This window comes from Acomys minous, assembly GCF_964271855.1.
Source record: "Acomys minous genome assembly, chromosome: 8".
Classification (NCBI taxonomy): domain Eukaryota; kingdom Metazoa; phylum Chordata; class Mammalia; order Rodentia; family Muridae; genus Acomys; species Acomys minous.
In genome coordinates, this window is record NC_140489.1 from 30,271,480 (window position 1) to 30,295,263 (window position 23,784).

The 23,784-nt window shown below is 44.7% G+C and overlaps 1 protein-coding gene across 3 annotated transcripts; it reads left to right on the forward strand.

The window, feature by feature from the left end:
* The first annotated feature begins 5,502 nt into the window (after positions 1-5,502).
* NOXRED1 (NADP dependent oxidoreductase domain containing 1) lies at positions 5,503-23,588 on the forward strand. 3 transcript variants are annotated; one of them, XM_084792266.1, is made up of 7 exons: positions 5,503-5,594; positions 6,303-6,512; positions 15,273-15,472; positions 17,960-18,140; positions 18,853-19,004; positions 19,823-20,045; positions 22,453-23,588. In XM_084792266.1, exons 2-7 carry the CDS (start codon positions 6,358-6,360, stop codon positions 22,694-22,696), a joined length of 1,155 nt encoding a protein of 384 aa, XP_084648392.1. In that variant the 5' UTR covers positions 5,503-5,594; positions 6,303-6,357; the 3' UTR covers positions 22,697-23,588. The 3 variants fall into 3 exon arrangements, with proteins under 3 accessions (XP_084648392.1, XP_084648394.1, XP_084648393.1); XM_084792268.1 differs by having other exon boundaries at positions 19,955-20,045; XM_084792267.1 differs by having other exon boundaries at positions 5,522-5,590.
* Positions 23,589-23,784: the final 196 nt, after the last annotated feature.

Sequence of the window (23,784 nt, forward strand, 5' to 3'; positions counted from 1 at the left end):
CTGTCCTTCCTCTGAGCGCCACCAGGTCTCCCCCTCCAGGGGACATGGTCAAAGGTGAGGCACCAGAGTATGTGAGAAAGTAATATCCCACTCTCCACTCTACTGTGGAGAGTGTTCTGACCATTGTCTAGATCTGGGTAGGGGTTTAAGGTTTACCGCCTGTATTGTCCTTGGCTGGTGCCTTAGTTTGAGCGGGACCCCTGTGCCCAAATCTGCCTATCATAATGTTCTACTTGTAGGTTTCTAGGACCCTCTGGATCCTTCTATTTTGCCATTCTCCCATGCTTCTCTCGTCTAGAGTCCCACTAGAATGTCCTCCCCTCTGTCTCGGTTTCCTGGTAAGTGAAGGCTTTCGTGGGACATGCCTGCCCCTTGGGCTAATATGCAGATATAAGTGAGTATATACCATTTGAGTCTTTCTGCTTCTGGGATAACTCACTCATTATGATCATTTCTAGCTCAATCCATTTATCCACAAATTTCGAGAATTCCTTGTTTTTAATAGCTGAATAGTATTCCATAGTGTATATGTACCACAGTTTCTTTATCCATTCTTCTATTGAAGGACACTTAGGCTGTTTCCATGTTCTGGCTATTATGAATAAGGCTGCTATGAACATGGTTGAGCAAATTTTCTTGCTGTGTGCTGGAGCATCTTCTGGGTATATTCCAAGGAGTGGAATAGCTGGGTCTTGAGGAAGCCCTATTCCCATTTTTCTGAGATAGCACCAGATAGATTTCCAAAGTGGTTGTACTAGTTTGCATTCCCACCAGCAATGAAGTCTGTACTTCTTTTTTTCTTTTTTTCCTGAGACAGGGTTTCTCTGTATAGCCTTGGCTGTCCTGAACTCACTTTGTAGACCAGGCTGGCCTCGAATTCCCAGTGATGCCCCTGCCTATGCCTCTTGAGTGCTGGGATTAAAGGTGTGTGCCACCATGCCCAGCAAGGTTGTACTTCTTAGGTGGAGGCAGTTTGGGCTGCAGGAAACATTGGCAATGTCTGAAGGCACTTTTTATTGCCAAACTTGAGAGTGTGTGTTGGAAAATAGCCTTTTATGTACAAGACAGGCCCCCACTGCAAGAATTATCCTACTTAAAACATCAGTAACAGCAGTGTTTAACAATGCTTTAGGGCTAGAGAGATGGGTCAGTTGGTAGAAGCACTTGCCACCAAGTCTGAAGCCCTGAGTTTGATCTTTAGGCCCCACATGGTAGAGGGTAAGAAATGACTCCCATGAGTTGTCTTTTGACCAACACAGGTTCACAGCTGAGTTCACCCACATGTATGCATACAAATGTTAAAAAGAAATCTACTTTAAAGGCATCGGATTACAGCCTGGTGTGGTGGCACATGCCTATAATCCCAGTACTTTGGGAGGCAAAGGCAGGTGGATCTCTCTGAGTTCGAGGCCAGCCTAGTCTACAAAGTGAGGCCAGGACAGCCAGGGTTACACAGAGAGACCCTGTCTCCACAAACAAAACAAAAAGGGGTCAGATTACATCTGCGTTTTGCAGGCATCTACATTCCAGGTCGTCATACTTGGTTATTTCCCTGAGGATCTTTTTCTGCTGCTGAAGAAGTGGGTTTGATTTGCTGCCATGTCCGACTTGAGAAGCAGAAGTGCTAGGGCTGCAGACGGTTTCTATGCGCCCTCCCCCTACAGGGATTTGACTGGGTCAAGAAGGTGACTGGCTGGCTGGGTAAGGTGGCTGCTTTTGTGTCTGGTGAGGACGGACTTTGAATTTCACAGGGAAGGTGGTGAGGGAGAGAAGATAGCTATAAAGTGAGGGACAGGTGGCAAGTCTAAAACTGAGTTATTATCTTAGGGTTACTGTTGTTGTGATGAAACACCATGACCAAAGCAAGTTGAGGAGGAAAGGGTTTACTAGCTTACACTTCCAGGAGCCAAACAGGGCAGGAACTGGTGTCGAGGCCATGGAGGAGCACAGCTCACTCGGTGGCTTGCTCCTCAAGGCTTGCTCAGCCTGCCTATAGAACCTAGGGCCATCAAACCAGGGAGGGCTGGACCATGTCCCCCCACCCCCATCAATCACTCATTTAAAAAAAAACATTTATTATTATATATACAGTGCTCTGTCTGCATTCACACCTGCAGATCAGAAGAGGGCATCAGGTCACATGATAGATGGTTGTGAGCCACCATGTGGTTCCTGGGAATTGAACCTCAGGACCTCTGGAAGAGCAATAATCAGTGCCCTTAACCCCTGAGCCATCTCTCCAGCCCCCAATCACTCATTTTAAAAATGCTTTAGCTGGGTGTGGTGGCACACACCTTTAATTCCAGCACTCAGGAGGCAGAGGCAGTCAGGTCTCTGGGTTTGAGGCCAGCCTGGTCTACAAAGTGAGTCCACGACAGCCAGGGCTCTTGTTACACAGAGAACCTCCCCCGACCCCATCTCAAAACAAATGGTAAAGAGAAGAAAATGAGCCGGGCGTGGTGGCGCACGCCTTTAATCCCAGCACTCGGGAGGCAGAGGCAGGTGGATCACTGTGAGTTCGAGGCCAGCCTGATCTACAAAGTGAGTCCAGGACAGCCAAGTCTACACAGAGAGACCCTGTCTCGAAAAACCAAAAAAAAAAAAAAAAAAGAGAAGAAAATGACTTACAGCTGGATCCTATGGTTCCCTCCTTTTGGTAACTAGCTTGAGTCAAGTTGACATAAAACCAGCCAGCAGTTATAGACTAGGATGCATGCCTCCTATTGGGGGGGCATAGAGGAGATAGAGGTGTAGCTAAGTTTCCTGGGCTTAGGAGAGAGAGAGAGAGAGAGAGAGAGAGAGAGAGAGAGAGAGAGAGGGAGAGAGAGAGAGGGAGGGAGAAAGGGAGAGAGGGAGAGAGGGAGAGAGAGGGAGAGAGGGAGAGAGGGAGAGAGAGGGAGAGAGGGAGAGAGGGAGAGAGAGGGAGAGAGAGAGAGGGAGAGAAGGAGAGAGGGAGAGAGAGAGGAGTCCCGGGAAGAAGACCACCAGAGGGCCCAGGGGAGAGGAGAGGAAGGCCACCATGGCTTAGATGGAAGAGAAGCACATGGCCGGTGTGGATGGAGATTTGGCCCAGATGAAGAACATTAGCAAGTATTTGGGGTTATGGATGGGAGGTGGCTTGATAGAAGTTATTAGAAGCAGATGGCATGGGATTGGGGCAGGTATCCAGTGCCTGCCCCACTATGGGAAGTAGTTTAGAGTTTTAATGTCTGCCCTGCCCCAGGTCAACTAAGGCTATTTTAAGATATATGAAGTGTAAGTGTCTTGATTGATCACTAGCCGGGCATACTGATTATACAGGTCAGCAAGTGGCTGCCAACTCGGTAGGCATAATAATACAGATAATTAAAAAACAATAAGCTTGTTGTTTTTAAATGATCGGTATTATTATTACTTTAGTATAGCCCGCTAGTTGTAGTTTATTTATCTATATTATCAGATATCCCTGCCATCTGCTTCTGATAACTTCTATCAAGCTATCTCCCACCCATAATCTCAAATAGTTGCTAATGTTCTTCATCTGGGCGGAGTCTCCATCCATGCCGCCCATGTGCTTCTCCATCCAACCCATGGTGGCCTTCCTCTATCTCCTGGGGTCCCTCGGGTCTTTCTTCTGTCCTCTTCTTCCCAGGATTCCTCTCTCTCTCCTAAGCCCAGGAACCTTAGTCACACCTCTATCTCCTCTGCCCTGCCCAGTGGAATGGCTTTTTATTAATCAAAAGGTGGGTCACAGAGACAGCAAGCAATAATTAGCATCAAAATACATTAGACCATGCCCCAACAGCCTCCGACCTTGGCAGAGGGACATCCATCCAGCAGTTATAGACTAGGATGCATGCCTCCGACCCTGGCAGAGGGACATCCTGCAGGAGCAGTTGGTGGTCTTTATCATGGAGTTGAGGAAGAGCTGGCCCAGGAGTGAGCCCCTAAAGGAGGAAAAGGTGGAGCTGTTACAGGTCTAGCTACACCAAGGCAGCCAGCAGGTAAGTGATGAAGTGGCTTTGCAAGCCGTAACAGGAACTGGTTGCTATTTTATTTCCACATTCTAGATTCTTCACAAAAACATCCCATGTGGTTCTCTCTAACCAAACACATACAAGGAAGGGATCCTGGAAAGCATTTGGTTTAACCAAGTTGCCAGGTCACAAAGGGGTTACCCTGAATCCTAATTTTGAGAACGTACAGTTAAAGGAATGCTGGAATTCATGTCTGCAGGGTGCTGTATTGGTCATCCGAGGCTGGCGGGTTTTGAGTTCCTCTTTCCTTTGGAACAGGAAACATCACTTGCAAGAGTATGTCATAGTCCTGTAAGAGTGGGATTGGAGGCCGGGCAGTGGTAGCGCACGCCATTAATCCCAGCAGAGGCAGAGGCAGGCGGATCACTGTGAGTTCGAGGCCAGCCTGGTTTACAAAGCAAGTTTAGGACAGCCAAGGCTACACAAAGAAACCTTGTCTCAAAAAAAATAAATAAATAAAATGAGTAATCTTATGTTACATGAATTTCACCTCAATTTTTTTTTAATCTAATGAAATTTAGAGTGGGTAGGGTTTTTGTTGTTGTTTGTTTGTTTTTGGTTTTTCAAGACAGGGTTTCTCTATGTAACAGCTCAGGCTGTCCTGGACTCACTTTTAGACCAGGCTGACCTCAAACTCAGAGCTCCACCTGCCTCTGCCTTCCAAGAGTGCTGGGATTAAAGGCATGCGTCACCCACGCCTGGCTCCTAGAGTGGGTAGTTTTAAACTCTTATTTGAGCCTTGATTGCTACAAGATTGATAATTGAACATAAAAAGAAAGGGTACTGTGCTAAGGGATAGAAGAGCAGTGCTTGCCGAGCAGATGGCAAGGCTTTGGGTTCAGCCCTCAACACTGCAAGCTTCCTTTACAGAATGTTATGTATGGTACATCCCTGTAGTCTCGGCTGCATAGGACACTGAGTCAGGGGATCATATTTAATGAGTCACTGTTTTGGAAAGGGCTGGGGTTACTGCTCAGCATGCACAGGTCCTGGTTCAATCATAGATAGTAGCGGAAATTTTTCATTAAATAAGTACCTGTTTTGTTTGCTGTTTTCATTTATTTTGGAGTGTGTGTGTGTGTGTGTGTGTGAGAGAGAGAGAGAGAGAGAGAGAGAGAGAGAGAGAGAGAGAGAGAACAACTTTATGGAGGATTCTTTTTCCACCTTTAGATGGATTTTGGAAATTGAACCTGTGTCACCAGGCTTGCATGTCAAGCACCTTTACCCACTTAGCATCTCACGGGGCCTGTCATTTTCTTTTTTAAAGCAGTGCTGAGATCTATATGATACTCCATTCTGCAAGAGAATATAGAAACCCAAAATCTTCTGTTGGGAAAACCAAGTCCCATGCTGGCCTGGTTTAGCATTCCTACAAGTAGTGAAAGAAACCGTGTCCTCCTGGCGTTCAGGCCAGGAAAGTTTGTAGGCGTAACTTGCCGCTTTAAGACCAGAGGCTAGAATGAGCTGGTTGCTAAGGAGTCATAATGACAACTCTCTTAGGTGGCTCGCCTGTCCACATGGAGTTTCCACCTGCCCAAACTGGAAGCACTGAGGAATAGAGCACGCCCCTGTCGGTTGGTGAGAGATTTATGTAGATGGCATTGCATATGTCTAGCTTCTTTTCTTTTCTTTTTCTTTTTCTTTTTTTTTTTTTTTTGGTTTTGGGAGACAGGGTTTCTCTGTGTAGCCTTGGCTGTACTGGACTCTCTTTGTAGACCAGGCTGGCCTCGAACTCACAGTGATCCACCTGCCTTTGCCTACTGGACTCTCTTTGTAGACCAGGCTGGCCTCGAACTCACAGCGATCCGCCTGCCTCTGCCGAGTGCTGGGATTAAAGGCGTGCGCCACCACGCCCAGCACTAGCTTATTTTCAAAGATCAAAGTGCCCACGCTGTAGATAAAGGGCCAGTGGTCCTCAGCTTGGGCCCTTTCTACCCTACAGGGAACACAGACTTTACTGACAGTGGAGATTTTCTGGGAAATGAGGTCTTGTGTGATCAGCGATATTTCGGAAGCCCAAGGAATAGAAGGGAAACTGCCCAGCTGAGAACACATCTGAACCCCGCTGCTGCCGTAACCCCTGCTGAAAAATGCACCTGTAGCCAATACAAATAAATATTACTGTGAATTAATTCCCTTTCAGCTCTCAGAAAGCCAGGAAAGTGACTAGGAAGCCAATTACAGAATCCAGAAGGAGAGTGTGCTGAAGGCCACCAGCAGGAGGCCTCACGACCTAGGCACACACACCTCCATATCTAAAGTCTTCTTCCTGAACCCGTTCTCCAGGGTTGAGGGGTTACGTTGGCGAGTGTCTGTCACCGCAGAAGATGGTGCTTTGGAAATGAGTATACTAGGCGGCCTTGAGTCCCTGAAGTTTGAATATGGCATTCCAGAGGACGAGCGCTACTGGCTGTATCTGCAGGGACGTTATCGGGGACTGATGACCAAGGGCTGTAGCCATGCAGTCTTCTTTTGCAAACTGGCCTGTACTTTGAGGTAAGCTAGTTGAAAGAGAGAGAGAGAGAGAAGCACCACTGCTGAGAACCCAAGGGAGCTGCCCTTTTATATTGGAGGTTATATTTGGTGAGAGAATTGATCTTCTAAGCTTTCCAGGCCACATTCAATCACTTCTGGTCTGAAATGACCAGCAAAATCCGTACAGGGGTGTCTTGTGCTTACATAGTAAAGGCTGGACTAGTGGTGATTTCTGTTCAGAGGGTGGGGTGATTTAGTTTATTGATTTCTTCATGTATTAACCCACTCATGCTGCCAGCTTGCCTTACACAACACGAACGACCAGTCACTCTTTGTCTGTTGCTTCAAATAGAGGCAGTTCTTTTTTTTTTTTTAATATTTTATTTAATTTTAATTTTCATGTGCCTTAGTATGAGAGTGTCAGATCTTGGAGTTATAGACAGTTGTGAGCTGCCATGTGGGTGCTGGGAATTGGACTCGGGACCTTTGGAAGAGCAGGCAGTGCTCTTAGCCACTGAGCCATCTCTCCAGCCCGAGGCAGTTATTTCTTCTGAGACTAGCCTAACCATGGGTGACAGGAAAGCTACTTTGGACTTTGCTGTCTCTACAGCCAGATAGTTTACTTAAAACCAAGAATATTGGGCTGGGCGGTGGTGGCACACGCCTTTAATCCCAGCACTTGGGAGGCAGAGGAAGGCGGATCTCTGAGTTTGAGTCTAGCATGGTCAACAGATCAAGTTCTAAGGCAGCCAGAACTACACAGGAAAACCCTGTTTCCTTCCCCCTCCCCCCACCTGCAAAAAAAAGAGGGTGTGTGGGAATGGTGAAGAGATGGCTCAGTGGTTAAGAGCACTGCCTGCTCTTCCAGAGGACCTGGGTTCAATGCCCAGCACCCACATGGCAGCTACCACTGCCTATAACTCCAAGATCTAACATCCTCACACAGACATGCAGGCAAAACACCAATGCACATAAAATAAAAATAAGTAAAATATTAAGAGAGAAATGTCAGGTCATCTTGGCTCATTTTCTGGTGCAGCCAACATAAATCCTTGGAAAGAGGAATAATGCAAGCTCCAGGAGCCCATCCCTGCCATCTCCTTACTCTTCATGAGAGTGGAGGCTTCATGAGTCAGTCATCCCTCAGAGGTTCCTGACCTGGCCCGCGGGGTCTTCAGTGGGTACCTGTGGAGGGGGCAGACAAGTGGGGGGATGGGAGAAACAAAGAAATGAGGGCAAGTCTGGATTCTGATCAAGCCCCGTTGATTGAAAAATTTCACTGAGTTTTTATAAGGCAGGGGGCAGGGAAGCATATTGCTATGGCAGCCCAGCTGCAGGCTATCTCAAGATGCGAGGAATTCCAAGCAGGTCACAACGTCCTGCCACACCGAATATTTTTCTATCTTTATCTAATCTAACTGCTAAACTACAACAGGGCGGCTCCATCTAAATCTTATCTTTAGTCTAACTGCGGAACCACGACAGGGTCAGCTGGTTTCTGGTAAATGACAGACTGCTGACAAGATGGCTGAACACTGGCCATATGGCCTACCGTCCCCAACAGGTTCCATTCCCCAATATTGTTACAGGGACAGATACATTTTAATGAGTTGGGAGAGGATACGTAGTAAATCTCTAGGAACTAGAGAAACTTAAGCCCCAACTTAGCAAAGTGAAGGAAGTTATGCAGAAAAGTAAAATAAAATAAAATGTAGGACAGATCAGCTATAGGGGAAATAGTTAAACTAAAAAGTGGGGTTTTAGGGCTGGAGAGATGAATCAGAGGTTAAGAGCACTGGCTACTCTTCCAAAGGTCCTGAGTTCAATTCCCAGCAACCACGTGATGGCTCACAACCATCTACAATGAGATCTGATGCCCTCTTCTGGCATCTAGACACACATGCAGGCAGAACACTATGTAAATAATAAGTGAATCTTTTTTTTTTTTAAAGTGGGCTTTAAAAAAAGAACACCAACAAGGGCCTGGAGAGAAGATTCTATGGTTAAGAGCAGCAGTCGCTCTTCCAGACGTCCTGAGTTCAATTCCCAGCAGCCACATAGTGGCTCACAACCATCTATGATGTGATCTGGTGCCCTCTTCTGGCATTGCAGGTGTACATGCAGGCAAAACACTGTATATGTAAATAAATCATAAAAAAAACACTAAGTAAGTAAAAACATCAACAAAACTGGCCAACCCTTATCTAAACTAAGGAAAAAGGAATCAAGCATCAGACATGGAAGAACAGCTGTGACAGCCAATGGCACAGGAATAAAAAATTGTCAAGAAACTGCAAAACACCAAAGCAATGGAAAACCTTGGAAACTGTGAAGACCAACCATGAAGGCCAAAAACAGACCTGCAAAGAGACTGACCTGGTAACCAAAACCTCCAAACCAAGGAATCCTGGGCCAGATAGCGTCAAGGTTGGAGAGCTAGCAGTCTTGGCCCAGGGAGCTGACTCGGCAGCTGAAGCACGGCTGTACAAAGTTGATGAGTTCAGATCCCTGGCAACCAAGTAACTGAAATGCCAGCTATGCCTGGCAGCCTTCCCGTCATCGCAGAGGCACTGGCAAGTGTGGTGATCTGAGTGAAAACAGACCCAATAGGCTCACAGGCAGTGGCACTATTAGCAGGTATGGCCTTGTTAGAGTAGGTGTGGCGTTGTTGTAGGAAGTCTTGACACTGGGGGGTGGGCCTTGAGGTCTCAGAGACTCAAGCCAGGCCCAGAATGGCAGTCTCTTCCTGCTGTCTGCCTGCCTGAATGGAGAACTCTCAGCTACTGCTCCAGCACCATGTCTGCCTGTGTGCCACCGTGCTTTCCTCTGTGACGATAATGTATCCATTATCCAGCCCCAGTGAAATGTTTTCCTTTATAGGGGATGCCATGGTTGTGGTGTCTCTTGACAGCAGTAGAAACCTTAACTAAGATAGACAGTGTGAGGCGGCTAAGCTGCCTGCCTAAATCATGGACTCTGGGATCACTCAGAGATCTTAACCTCATTAAGGTGAAGGTCAATCAAGGAAGATACCCGGCATCAACCTTGGTGCACAAACAAGCATATGTAGATGCAGCGCACAGGAAAAAGTAATAAGCTCTCCCAAACTATAGCAAAAAACTGGAAAAGAGGGAACATTTCCAAATTATTTTAGAAGCCAGCATTACCTTAATACTGAAGCTGAAGATACTGTGAGAAAGCTACCAACCAGTGTGTACCAACCAATGCTGAGAACTGATGTGAAAATCGTCAAAAAAGAAGCTAGGTATGGGGGCTGGAGAGATGGCTCAGAGGTTAAGAGTACTGACCGCTCTTCCAGAGGTTCTGAGTTCAATTCCCAGAAACCACACGGTGGTTCACAGCCATCTATAATGTGATCTGATGCCCTCTTCTGGCCTGCAGGTGTACATGCAGGCAGAGCACTATAAATAAATCTTAAAAAATAAAATGAAATAAGCTAGCTATGAGTCCAGTATTACATGAAGAAGATTATGTACCACTGAACAGTGGTGCCCTTTATTCTCAGCACTCAGGAGGCAGAGGCAGGGGAATCTCTGAGCTTGTGAGCCCTGCCTGGTCTACAGAGGGAATTCCAGGACAGCCAAGGTTACACATAGACAAGTGGAATTTATTCTTTTCTTTTTATATATATATACAGTATTCTGTCCTCATGTATGCCTGCACACCAGAAGATGGCACCAGAGTTCAGCATAGATGGTTGTGATCCACCATGTGATTACTAGGAATCAAACTCAGGACCTTTGGAAGAACAGTGTTCTTAACCTCTGAGCCATCTCTCCAGGCCCTGGAATTTATTCTTGGAATACAAGGATGCTTCAGCATGCAAAATCAGTCAATGTGCAATACATTGATGTCAGGATGGTTGACTGAGTGAAGATATCTTTTTTTTTTTTTTTTTTTTTTTTTTTTTGGTTTTTCGAGACAGGGTCTCTCTGTGTAGCCTTGGCTGTCCTGGACTCACTTTGTAGACCAGGCTGGCCTCGAACTCACAGTGATCCGCCTGCCTCTGCCTCCCGAGTGCTGGGATTAAAGGCGTGCGCCACCACGCCCGGCTGGGAAGATATCTTTTATCCAAGTTTTTGTTCTCAATAATGAAAGAATTTATAGATGTGGACAAAAGACTAGGAAAGCAAAGATTCATTTGCAAGAGGAAGTGAAAGGGAAGTGTGGGCAAAGTCATGTGTGAGGGCCACATGGAGCCAGCCGCTGGTGTGTTGTTCTTTATGGACTTAGATGCTAACAACAGGGCAATGCTTAGTGGGAATCATGTGACTAGCTCCATCTTTTTTTTTTTTTTTTAATGGTTTTTCGAGACAGGTTTCTCTGTTACACAGAGCCCTGGCTGTACTGGACTCTCTTTTTAGAACAGGCTGGCCTTGAATTCACAGAGATCCGGTGGGCCTCTGCCTCCCAAGTGCTGGGATTAAAGGCATGCGCCACTACACCCGGCTTAGTTCCATCTTTTATGATACTTAAGTTGTATAACCTTTCTTTGGGCATGCTACGGTGTCTCCCATTTCATCATTTTTGTTATCTATAACACAAACACGATAGCTAGTCTTGGTTGTCAGCTTGACTGTATGGAATGAACTGAAAGCCTAGCTGCTAGGCTCTCCTATGAAGGATTAACTTAGTCAGATGCTCTGAAGACAGGAAGACCCGGCCTATATCTGGGCCACATCTGGTGTCGGTGCTCAGAAAAGAACGCAGAAGGAAACTGCTTTTCTTCTTCTTGCCCTCACTTCCATTCTAAAGTTAGTTTATCCTAGAGCTGTGGACAGTATTAAATCCGACTTCTTTAGGATTCCAAAGCAGACTGAAGACCAGTGGCTCGGCAGGAATCTTCTCCCGTACTGATTTGGATTGTGGAACTATCTAGCCTCATAGACTGAATAGCTATTAAATTCTCATCCTTTTGCTGGGAGACAGCCATTGGTGGATTACCAAGGCCACATTCTGTAAGCCAGTCTATACACACACACACACACAAACACACACATACACACACACACACTCACTCACACACATACACACACACACTCACTCACACACATACACACACACATACACACACACTCACACACATACACACACACATACACACACACACTCACACACATACACACACACATACACACACACACTCACACACACATACACACACACACTCACTCACACACATACACACACACATACACACACATACACACACACATATACACACACTCACTCACACACATACACACACACACTCTCACACACATACTCACACCCACACTCACATACCCACACTTACACACATACTCACACACACACACATATACACACACACACTCACACACATACACACATAGACTCTCACACACATACTCATACACACACTCACACACCCACACTCACACACACACTCACACACACACACATACACACATAGACTCTCACACACACACACACACACTCACACACATACTCACACAGACACACTCACACACACATACATGTGTGCGTGCGTTCGTGCACACACATATAATATACATTTATTCTATCAGTTCTGATCCTTTAGAGAACCCTGAAACAATACAGTATTTGTGACTTGAAGCTGTAGGACGTACACTGTGTGTCAGTTTTCCTTTAAACTACCCTTCCTGGTTGAGACCCAGCGGTGGAAGGCTGTGTACCAGCCCCTAGGTGAGAGGATTAGGGAACTGCACATACTCAGGGGCTTTACTGTTAATGGTCATCTCAAAATCCCAGAACATCAGGGAGGGGAAGTCTCTTTCTTTTCTATTTAGAGGAGAAGAGAGTGGCTTGCCTTCATTTTGTGTGAAATAAGGAGGACGTAGTGTGGCAGGGGAGTTAGTCACAGTCTCTGATTTCCAACTTTCTGCCTAGGGACCTTTTTGCAGGACCACATTAACCAAAGGAGAGACAGAAATCACAGGATTTCAGTCAGTGCAGAAGTCAGTATTCTGCCAGGATAAGAGCACTCCACAACTGGCGGGAAATTACTTCAGTGTACTAAAGGCGATATATAAAAGCCCAAGGTAACATTATATGTGAAGGTGAAAGCTCTTCCTCTAAGACCAGAAACTAGGCGAGGACTCCCACCTTCACCTCCTTTATTCACTATAGTCCTGGAAGTCATAGCTGATGCTGGTAGGTTAAAAAAAAAGAAAGAAAGAAAAAGCCGGTGTGGTGGCGCACACCTTTAATCCCAGCACTCAGGAGTCCAAGGCAGGTGGATCTCTGTGAGTTTGAGGCCACCCTGTCTACAAAGCAAGTTTAGGACAGCCAAGGCTACATGGAGAAACCTTGTCTTGAAAAACAACAACGAAGAGGCCAGGCGGTGGTGGCGCACGCCTTTAATCCCAGCACTCGGGAGGCGGAAGCAGGTGGATTGCTGTGAGTTTGGGGCCAGCCTGGTCTACAAAGTGAGACTAGGACAGCAAAGGCTACACAGAGAAACCCTGTCTTGAAAAACCAAAACCAAAACCAAAACCAAAAACAACAACAACAACAAAAAACCAACAAAGCCAAGCAGTAGTGATGTACACGTTTATTTCCAGCACTCAGGAAGTAGAGGCAGATAGATCTCCATGAGTTTTCAGGACAGCCAGGGCTACACAGAAAATCTTTTTTTTTTTAAAGATTTATTTATTTATTATAGATGCAACGTTGTGCCTGCATGTGTGCCTGCCCACCAGAAGCAGACACCATATCATTATAGATGGTTGTGAACCATCATGTCGTTGCTAGGAATTGAACTCAGGACCTTCAGAAGAACAGCCAGTACCCTTAACCTCTGAGTCATCTCTCCAACCCTACACAGAAAATCTTAACGATAAAATTCAGTATGTATAAAGACCTCCTGCAACTCAGCAATTAACTCAACAACCTGATTTTTAACCTAAAACTTCTTCAAAGAACATGTAGAAATGCCCAACATGAAAGGATGTTCAACACTGACAACCACCAGGAAAACGCAAATCACAACTACAGTGAGAAATTCCTTCATATCTGTTGTCAACTTGATAGGACCAAGAATCATGTAGATTAGGTCAATTGTGGTGGAAAGGCCAAACTTAACTGTGAGTGGTAATGTCCCATGGGCTGGATCCTGGGTTGAATGAAAAGGGAAAGTGAGCTGCGCACTAGCCTTCGTCACTCTGACTGTAGATACACTGCAACCATCTCTGCAAGTTCCTGCCTCCATAAGTTCCTGACCATGATGAACTATACCCCCAGCTATGAGAAAAAATACCCCTTGTGGTGGTTTGAATGAGAATGTGCCCCCCCACCCCCCACCCCCGCCACCATAGGCTCATATGTTTGGATATTTGGTCCCTAGTTGCTGGAACTGTTTGAGAAGGATTCGGAGATGTGACCCTATTGGAGAAGGTGTGTGTGTGTCTCTGTTTCTTACCTGTGGATCAGGATGTAAGCTCTCAGCCACTAGTCTAGTGCCTGCTTGCCTACTGCTGCCACGCTCCCCAACACGACAACACTGTATTCCAACCCTCTGCTTAAACCCTGTAGCCCCTCCATTGGGACCTATTCTAGTTCCTAGCGTGGCTGCAGCTCCTCTGTTAACACCAGCTCTTAGCATATCAGAAACCAGTTTGACTCCATTTTGATGATAAGGTGATCCGTGAGCCTCAAATTAAATCCTCTCAGGGCTGGAGAGATGGCTCTTCTAAAGGTCCTGAATTCAATTCCCAGTAACCACATGGTGACTCACAACCATCTATAATGAGATCTGGTGCCCTCTTCTGCCATGCAGGTTTGCATGCAGGCAGAACACTGTATACATAATAAATAAATCTTTTTAAAAAATAAAACCCTTTCTTTTTGTAAGTTGCCTCGGTCATGGCATTTTGCCATGGCAATAGAAAGGTAGCTAAGACTGCCCTTAAGATATTTTCATTAGGTATCACAGTAATAAGACTAACTGTTAATGCAATGGATAAATAAACTGTCATATATGTCTGTTTGTTGGTTAGTTGGTTTTAATTTTTTATTATTTATTTATATTTTTTGCTTTTCGAGACAGGGTTTCTCTGTGTAACCTTGGGAAATTTGATGAGCTAGGAATTGGATGAACCATGTGGACACAATCCTAAATGTAAAATGATAATGCTGCATGACTTTGCTTACATGATATATCTTAAGTAGCCAGAAAACAAACAGTAAAATGATAAGGGCCAGATGTGGGGAGGTGACATGAGCTGGTTGGGAGTATAAAGTTTCTGTTTTACAAGGATGCAAAGGGCCTAGATATCTATTGCACAGCAGTATGCGTTGACTCAGACATACTGTGTACTTAAGGCAGTGATGATAAATTCTAGTTGACAGCTGTCTGCCCAGAAAATAAACCAAAAATCTGGTCCACAGTATGCTGTAATCACCATATGATGTATAACGATCACAGTGATTGTAAAAGTTTAATGAAATAATGATGTATCCAGACCTCATGTTTAAGGACCCAGGAAAATGCAAGAAGCATAATACAAAAAATACTTTCATTGATAGATATTTTCATTCAGTTTCAGTCCATTGGAAAAGGGATGCGCCTTTTCAGGATGAAGATTTTATTCCCTAGTAAGGCTGTATAAGGGGCCTCCAATTGAAATGCCTTGTTTCTGAAGTATTGCACTGCTGTTAGGCTTCCACGTGGGAAAAAAAAAAGTTAAAGAGCTTTAAATACTGCTAGGAAAAACTACAGCATGCACCTGCATTTACATATATTTGTTCACTCTCCAGAGAATTAATACATGAGTTTTCGCACTCAAAGCATGCCCGGGCTGTGTCATTTGAAGGCGTAGACCCTGAGGACACGGAGGTCAAGGTGGGCATCATTGGATGTGGCCACCTCGGAAAACAACTGGCTAAAGTGCTGCTGAAACTTGTCCCCCTCCCTGCCGAGAGCCTGAAGATCTCCACACGGAGGCCAGAGTCCCTGGGTGAGGAGCAGTGACTGTCAGTAGGTGCAGTGCTGGGCAGCCTCAACACGGCTATCTTGAAAGGTTGCCCTTAAAAGAGGAAAAAAAAAAAAAAAAAGAAAGAAAGTTTGCCTTTTCACAACAATAGCAAAATTACTGTTATGAAGTAGCAACAAAAATAATTTCTACAGCTGGGGGGCTCAGCACAACGTGAAGAACCCTATTAAAGAACTGCAGCATTAGGAAGGCTGAAGAACCACTGTTCTAGAGAGAAATGTGGGCTACATGAATGCATGCACTTATCAAAACGGTTCAGACTGTGTACTTCATAACTCTGTGGCACTGTATGTAAATTATTCTACAATAAAATGCAAATAACAGTGCAAAGCAGGATGCACAGTGTAGAAAAGTTATCATGAAAGAAGAATAATCACCATAGTCTTCTTAGTCTATTGTTTTTTCTCTTTTTTTTTTTTTTTGGAAGTATATTGGAAATTGATACTGTACCTTATTTATTTATTTATTTATTTATATTTTATACAATGCTCTGCCTGCATGTATACTTGCAGGCCAGAAGAGGGCATCAGATCACATTATAGATGGCTGTGAGCCATCATGTGGTTGCTGGGAATTGAACTCAGGGCCTCTGGAAGAGCAGCCAGTGCTCTTAACCTCTGAGCCATCTCTCCAGCCATGTATCCTTTTTTTGTTGTTTGTTTGTTTTTTTTTGTTTTGTTTTGTTTTTTTGGCATTTTTTTCGAGGCAGGGTTTCTCAGTGTAGCCTTGGCTGTCCTGGACCCGCTTTGTAGACCAGGCTGGCCTCAAATTCACAGCAATCCACCTGCCTCTGCCTCCTGAGTGCTGGGGTTATAAGCCTGCGCCAGCACGCCCGGCTCATGCATCCTTTTTTTAAAACTTGAAATTGAAAGCACATTTTGTATCATTTAACTAAAATTTTTTTCTTTTTCTTTTTCTTTCTTTTTGGTTTTGATTTTGGTTTTGGGAGACAGGGCTTTTCTGTGTGTAGCCCTGGCTGTTCTGGAACTTGCTTTGTAGACCAGGATGGCCTCAGAACTCACAGAGATCCTCCTGCCTCTGACTCCCAAGTGTTGGGATTAAAGGCACATGCCACCGCTGTCTGGCTTAAAATAAAGATTTTTAAGCAGCATGCTTGTCACCAGCTTCTAAATCAGTGGTTCTCGCCCTTCCTACTGCTGCGACCCCTTAGTACAGCTCCTCATGCTGTGGTGACCTCCAACTGCACACTTATTTTCATAGCTGTAATTTTGCTACAGTTCTGAACAGGAATGTAACCAGCTGATCTACGCAGGATATCTGGTAAGTGACCCCTGTAAAAGAGTTGGACAACCCCCAAAAGGGTTGCTACCCACGCATTGAGAACTGCTGTTGTATGCGTATCAAAGAAAGATGGCTGCCTGCTCTCTAAGCAGGGCTTTGTTCTGCCCATGAGAAGCCATGTGTACGCACGCATGGCCTTGTACAGGAGCCGCATACCCAGCACCACGTTCACAGTTGTTTGGTCATCGGAATGAGCTCTTACCTTTCTGGTAGGGTCCCCATTCTGTTTCTCAGTAGCACTCGAAGCATATCAGATGGAAGTACACATTTAAATTCTTACGTTTGAAAATCCATATTGCAGATCAGACGGCGGTGCCTCACGCCTTTAATCCCAACACTCGGGAGGCAGAGGCAGGTGGATCTCTGTGAGTTCGAGGCCCAGCCTGGTCTACAGAGTGAGCCCAGGACAGCCATGGCTACACAGAGAAACCCTGTCTTGCAAAACCAAAAAATAAATAAAATTAAAATAAAATAAAAGAAAGAAAGAAAAGAAAATCTATATTGCAGCAGGGTAATCAAATAATTAAATACCTGTGTGTTCAATGCAATTGCATGAGTTATCACATACACAGAGACTTTGGCTTCTATACTTATGAAAACTTACTATTATTGTGCATCCATTACAAAACTTAAACCTTCCAAGCTCCTCCCAGTTTCTGTTGCACAGTCTCTCACGCTTCTAATTTTACCCACTAACTCAAGCCAGTAAGCTATATAACTTTCAGTGAGTCACATAACATCCCAGAGCCTCAGTTTGCTCATCTGTAATATGGGAACCATCCTCACTGGGCTCAGAAGCTCCTCGTGAGAGTCACTTTAACCAATGCACGGAAAGACCATACCTGTTATCTGAGTAATTTGAATCAGAATGCTTTGTAGGCATTTTTTTTTCTAGCTCACACTAGAAAAAAAAATCTAGCATTTGTTCTAAAATCAAGACAAAAGAAATCATGCTACAAGCGCAAGCTTCTGCCGCAGTGGCGCTGGGAGGGGTCTTTTCTGTGTTGCTCAGAGAGGCATCCAGGAACAGCTTTTGGTTTCTGTGGCAACGTGACTTTAGCTTGCTTACTGCCACACATTACCACCATCCTCTCCCCGCAGCTGAGATTCAAGTCAAACTCCTCAGCGTGGTCTCTTTCTCCCTTCCAGCTGACTTGCAGAAGCTAGGGGTCCAGTGCCGCTATGACAACGCTTCTGTGGCGAGCTGGGCCAAAGTGTTGTTTCTCTGCTGCTTGCCAGCTCAGCTGCCTAATATCTGCATAGAAATTCAAGCCAAACTCGAGAAGACCTGCATCGTGTACAGCTTTGTATCTGCCGTCCCGCTACCCAGGTATCTTGTCAAGAGGAGACCAGAACCACTGTTGCCCGCCCCTCCCCTTCCCTCCCCCCTCCCAACCACATGTAGCCCCGCCTCTTGGAGTTAGTCATCCTCAGAACTGAGGAGGCAGCTTGACCTGCAGGAAGACCCAGCCAGCCTTGCTAATTCCATTCCCCCCACCCCGCCCCCGCCCCCAACTTTTACACCAACAACACTCAGGATTGGGATGCTTTTCCCTGTTTAAAACGTTAACGGCGCCGGGCGTGGTGGCGCACGCCTTTAATCCCAGCACTCGAGAGGCAGTGGCGGGCGGATCGCTGTGAGTTCAAGGCCAGCCTGGTCTACAAAGTGAGTCCAGGACAGCCAAGGCTAACACAGAGAGACCCTGTCTCGAAAAACAAAACAAAAAACAAAACAAAATAAAACGTTAACGGCATACTGTTTCCCACTCTGCATGAATGAGAAAACAGCAGACAATGTGAAAAGCTACTAAAAACGCACATCATTGGTTTTTGTACTCTTGCATGTAGTCAAGAGGCAGGTGCATGGTATCATTCAGTAAATATTAGGTGCATGGTTCAACGGTCCAATTCATCAGCGCCCTCAGTACACACTCAGCCCCATATCACCGTCCCTGAGCAGCGCCTTGGGTGGTTTGGCTTGCATGCAAATGTGGTAGATTGGCTAGCTACTGGCAATCTGGCACTGTCTTTGTGGCTTCCAGGTTGAAACTTCTCCTGAACCACACCAACATCATTCGGCCCCAATATAGTTTTACTGAGGATTTGAACAACATCTGGGGCGATAATATGAGCATCACAGATGCTCTTGAAGATGCAGTGATTCTCCGGGCTACCTGCCCCTACAGTAATGTTGGTAATGGCACAACCGGGTAACTATTTCGGACATTCTTTTGACAAGTGCCTTCTCTCTCTCTCTGTCTCTCTGTCTCTGTCTCTGTCTCTGTCTCTGTCTGTCTCTCTCTCTCTGTGCATGTGTGTGTGTGTGTGTGTGTGTGTGTGTGTGTGTGTGTCTTGGGGGGAAGCACAAACATACACTTGTAGTCATTTGAATTTGGCATGCAAAGAGATTGGTAGGCAAAAGCAACCTCTCTTAGGCAGAGCAGAGGAGCCTGGATCAGTAAGTCTGGACTAGAAACAACTGGGGGAAATAGCTTATGGAACTTGCTGGTACACGCCTATAATCCAGGCCGTGGAGAGGTGGAGACAGGAGAATCAGGCCAGCAAGACTCCTTGGCTATATAACCAGTTTGAGTGCAGCTAAAGCTACATGTGACCTCTCTCAAAAAAACAAACAAACAAACCAAAACAAAAAATGAAATCAACTCAAACAGAGCAAAAGCAGGAGAACACAATATCTGGGGGGGGGGGGAAGAAAAAAAAAAGGTTTTCCCCTCTAATCCCTCAGTAGTCCCTAGTCTCTCCTGCTGTGGGCAGGGACCATTGTAGAGGTCCTGCTGTTAGCAGTGTGTGTCTTGGTCCTATCTGTTCCCCTTTGGTGTGATCAGCACATCATCTGTTAGACAAGGCAAATAATAAAGAGTGTTTGTCGATAACTGTCATACTGACAACCACTGCGGGAGAAAAGGTGGCTTTGCAGTCATTCTGGGTTTCTTTTGGGTTTCCTGCAATGTGTGTTTGCAGATGTCCCTTGTTCCTTTTCTTTCTGTCTAGGAGGAGTGATCCTCAACATCAAATGGCTGGAGGGAGTGTTCTACGCGATCATCAATATCTGTACAGCAAGGAATGTGTTTCATTCAAACGTGCTGCAGATTCTGAACAGACTGTTTCTCTCTGTGCACTTAGAAAGCTGCAAGAAAGACATAGCATCGTGCCCCAGATTTCACTTAACACATTTTATGAACAAAAACTACGTCAAGAACTTGTTTCATAAAAGGTGAGGTATCCAACATCTGGATCTGTCCTACAGTTTTGTCTTAACCTTGTTTTGTTTTGTTTGTTGGTTTTTGAGACAAGGGTTTCTTTATGTAGCTTTGGCCGTCCTGGAATTCACTTTGTAGACCAGGGCTGGCCTCGAACTCTCAGAGAGCTGCCTGCCTCTGCCTCCCTGAGTGTTGGGATTAAATGTGTGTGCCACCACACCCGGCATTTAAATTCCTGCAGAGAAATACAATCTGCAAGGAAAACAAAAAAAACCAAAAAACCAAAAAACCCTGAAGGCTTTCCTGCCTTTTAAATGTCATTTTAAAAAATTATTTATTTATTATGTATACAATGTTCTGCCTGAATGTGTGGCTGCCTGCCAGAAGAGGGCACCAGATCTCATCATAGATGGTTGTGAGCCACTATGTGGTTGCTGGGAATTGAACTCATGACCTTGGAAGAGCAGATAGTGCTCTTAACCTCTGAGCCTTCTCTCCAGCCCCTAAATGTCATTTTTGTAGTTGGCCAGTAGACGGTGTTTTTTGTCATTTTATCTAGGCAGCAACAGATATTTGTATTATTGTTGTAGTATGGAGACACATCTATTCCTCCAGTATTAGAAACACAGAGGAATAACACCACTTCTGCTTTCTGCATCCAGCTAGAACTCTGTGTGGATGCTGGCACTGCCTGCTTCACTTAGGAACAGCAGCTGCACTTGTAGTGTTGTGCAATTACATCTCACCCAGCCTTGCTCTGTCTTAGGTGGGTTTTTGTTTGTTTTTTCTTTTTTTTTTCTTTCTTTCTTTCTTTTCTTTTTTTTTTTTTTTTTTTTTTTTTTTTTTTTTTGGTTTTTCGAGACAGGGTTTCTCTGTGTAGCCTTGGCTGTCCTGAACTCACTCTGTAGACCAGGCTGGCTTCGAACTCACAGCAATCCACCTGCCTCTGCCTCCTGAGTGCTGGGATTAAAGGCATGTGCCACCGTGCCAGGCTGGAAAACAAATCTTTAATGTTCTTCCTTCCTTTATGTGGCTCCAAGTTTCTAACATTTGTTATTTTCCTTAATTCTAAAGAACTTTGAACTTTCCTTGTAAGGTTGCTATACTGACAATTCCTTCAACTTTGGTTTGATAAAGTTTTCATTTCTCCTTCACTTTTGAAGGATAATTCTACAAAATTCACAGTTCTGGGGCTGGAGAGATGGCTCGGTGGTTAAGAGTGCCACCTGCTCTTCAAGAGGTCCTGAGTTCAATTCCCAGCAACCACATGGTGGCTCACAACCATCTATAATGAGATCTGCTGCCTTCTGTAAAGCACTCATATGCAATAAATAAAATAAAAAAAAAATCACAGTTCTGAGGGGGAGAGATGGCTCGGTGGTTAAGAGAACTTGCTGTTCTTGCAAGAACCTGGGTTTGGTTCCCAAAACCCACAGGGTGGCTCAGAATCATTTGGGCCAGGAAATCTGCTGCCCTCTCTGGCTTCCTTGGCCACAAGGGATGGATGTGTGCACATACAACACATGCAAACAAAACAAGTAAACCTAAAATAGTCATGATTCTGGGCTGATAGTTTAAATATTTCACTCCGTTGTCTTCCTGTTTGCATGGCTTCTGAGAAGTCTGAGAAGTGAGTAAGACCACTCTGTCGTGAAGTAGTTTGCCTCTGGCTTCTCAGGATTTTGTCTATATCTCATGATTCCTATTTGCTACTTTATTGTTGGCATTTATCCTGTTTGGTTTTCTTAACTAGCCACCTGGGCCTACAATTTGGTATATGATATTAATTTGGGGAAAAATTTCTGTTGTTATGTCAAGTATTTTGTTCCTTTCTATTCTCCTTCCAGCATTATCTGTCTGTTGGCTTGTCTGTCTTTTTATCATCTGTATGTATATATATATATATATATATATATATATATATATATATATATATATATACACAAATATGTGTGTGTCTACCTATCAATCTATCTGATATATATCACTTATATAAAACATATATATGCTTATATATATATTTCATCTGTTTATATATAAAAATATACATATATATGTATACACATACATATATCTTCTATTGTGTTCTGGTCCATATACCTCCGTCACTGCAGTTTTCATTTTTCATTATTTGTGTCTGGAAATTTCTATAGTGATATAGTCAAGTTCAGAGATTCTTCCCTCAGTCTGGTGTTTCACACCTAAGTTATAAGTATTAAAAAAATATATTTTAGAAAAGAAAGTAATGTAGCTGGGTGTGGTATTGCACACCTCTAATCCCAGAACTCAGGAGGCAGAGGCAGGTGGATCTCTGTGAGTTCAAGGCCAGCCTGGTCTACAAGGCGAGTCTAGGACAGCCAGGGCTGTTACACAGAGAAATCCCGTCTTGAAAGAAAGTAATGCTATCTTTCCCCCACCTAGGCCTTTCCCCTGGTTTGATCTGACTGCTGTGCAACTCAAGGAGACTCCCTTTAGCCAGCACCTCTCGGCCACTCCTCTTCTGCAGGACCACCTCACTCTTCTGTACTGCGTATCATTTGGCGTCTCCCTGACCAAAGAAGAACTGCCAGAGGATGTCACCATTACTCCACCCCAGGGAGATCAGGTTGACAGAGAGCCTCACATTGTGTGTGGGAACTGTACTAACGACACGAGTGAAGAATAAAATATGAGGTTCTATAGACCTGGCCAATGTACTTGGGTGTATCTAGTGTTCAGAAGCACATTGTTTCTTCCAAACGCCTTATTAACACTAGCTCTCTTCTAAATGCTAAATTCGGGCAGTTATGTCCTAATTAGATGGCAAACATGACAGCTTCTTTTCCTGTGTAATGAAGCTAGAAAATGATAGTTTGATTCTCCCACATTTTGGATAGAGAAGTAAATGTTGGGTGAGCAATCTTAGTTGAAGTATGATTAATTCATGCTTGTCTTAGCTATATTTGCCCATCCGGGGATGGCTGTTTAAAGCTATTCCCATGTAAGCCATTTAAATCCATAAAAGCCCTAGAGGTATTACTGGTAAAGATGGAGCTCACTGGTAGAGGGCTTGTCTAGGACGCACAGGGCTGTGTGTGTTCAGTCACTAGCACACCGTGGATTTGGTGAGGTGGCACCTACTTGCAGCCCCAGTGCTTAGGAGGTGGAGGCAGGAGCATTGGACATTGAAGGTTATCCTTGGCTACACAGTCCATTTGAGGCCAGCCTGGGTCACAGGAGACCATGCCACAGAAAAACCATGAAAGAAAACGAACCATCACCATCAACAACAGCAATGAGAAAACCAACGAGTTGAGTATGGTGACAAATCTATAATCCTAGTGCCGGAGTCTGCAACAGGAAGACAGCAAGTTCCAGGGCAGTCTTGGGCCTCAGGTGAGGCTGCCTCTAAACAGACAGACTTATGCAAGCAAAAAGCCACACCCAAAACTGGCACTTATATTAAATCCTAAAAAAAAAAAAAAAAGTTTTACAGGGCTGGAGAGATGATGGCTCAGAGGTTAACATTGGCTTCTGAGCAACCACATGGTGGCTCACAACCATCTATAAGGAGATTTGGTGCCCTCTTCTGTCCTGCAGGTGCACATGCAGTCAGAACATTGTATAGATAATAAATCTTTTTTTTTTAAAGTTTTGCAAAATAAAGATCTTATTTCTATAGTGTACATTTGTTTCATATTTTATTATTTTTTTCGTCAATTATAATAGAGCTGAAAACAAAAGCAGTGAACCCACCAATCTAGGAAATTAAGT

Excerpts from the sequence above, each read along its gene's own strand:
- NOXRED1 (XM_084792266.1), top strand. The coding sequence starts at position 6,358 with ATGAGTATACTAGGCGGCCTTGAGTCCCTGAAGTTTGAATATGGCATT. Across the intron at positions 6,513-15,272 it reads AAACTGGCCTGTACTTTGAG|AGAATTAATACATGAGTTTT; the intron begins GTAAGCTAGTTG and ends TTCACTCTCCAG. Across the intron at positions 18,141-18,852 it reads TCTGCCGTCCCGCTACCCAG|GTTGAAACTTCTCCTGAACC; the intron begins GTATCTTGTCAA and ends TGTGGCTTCCAG.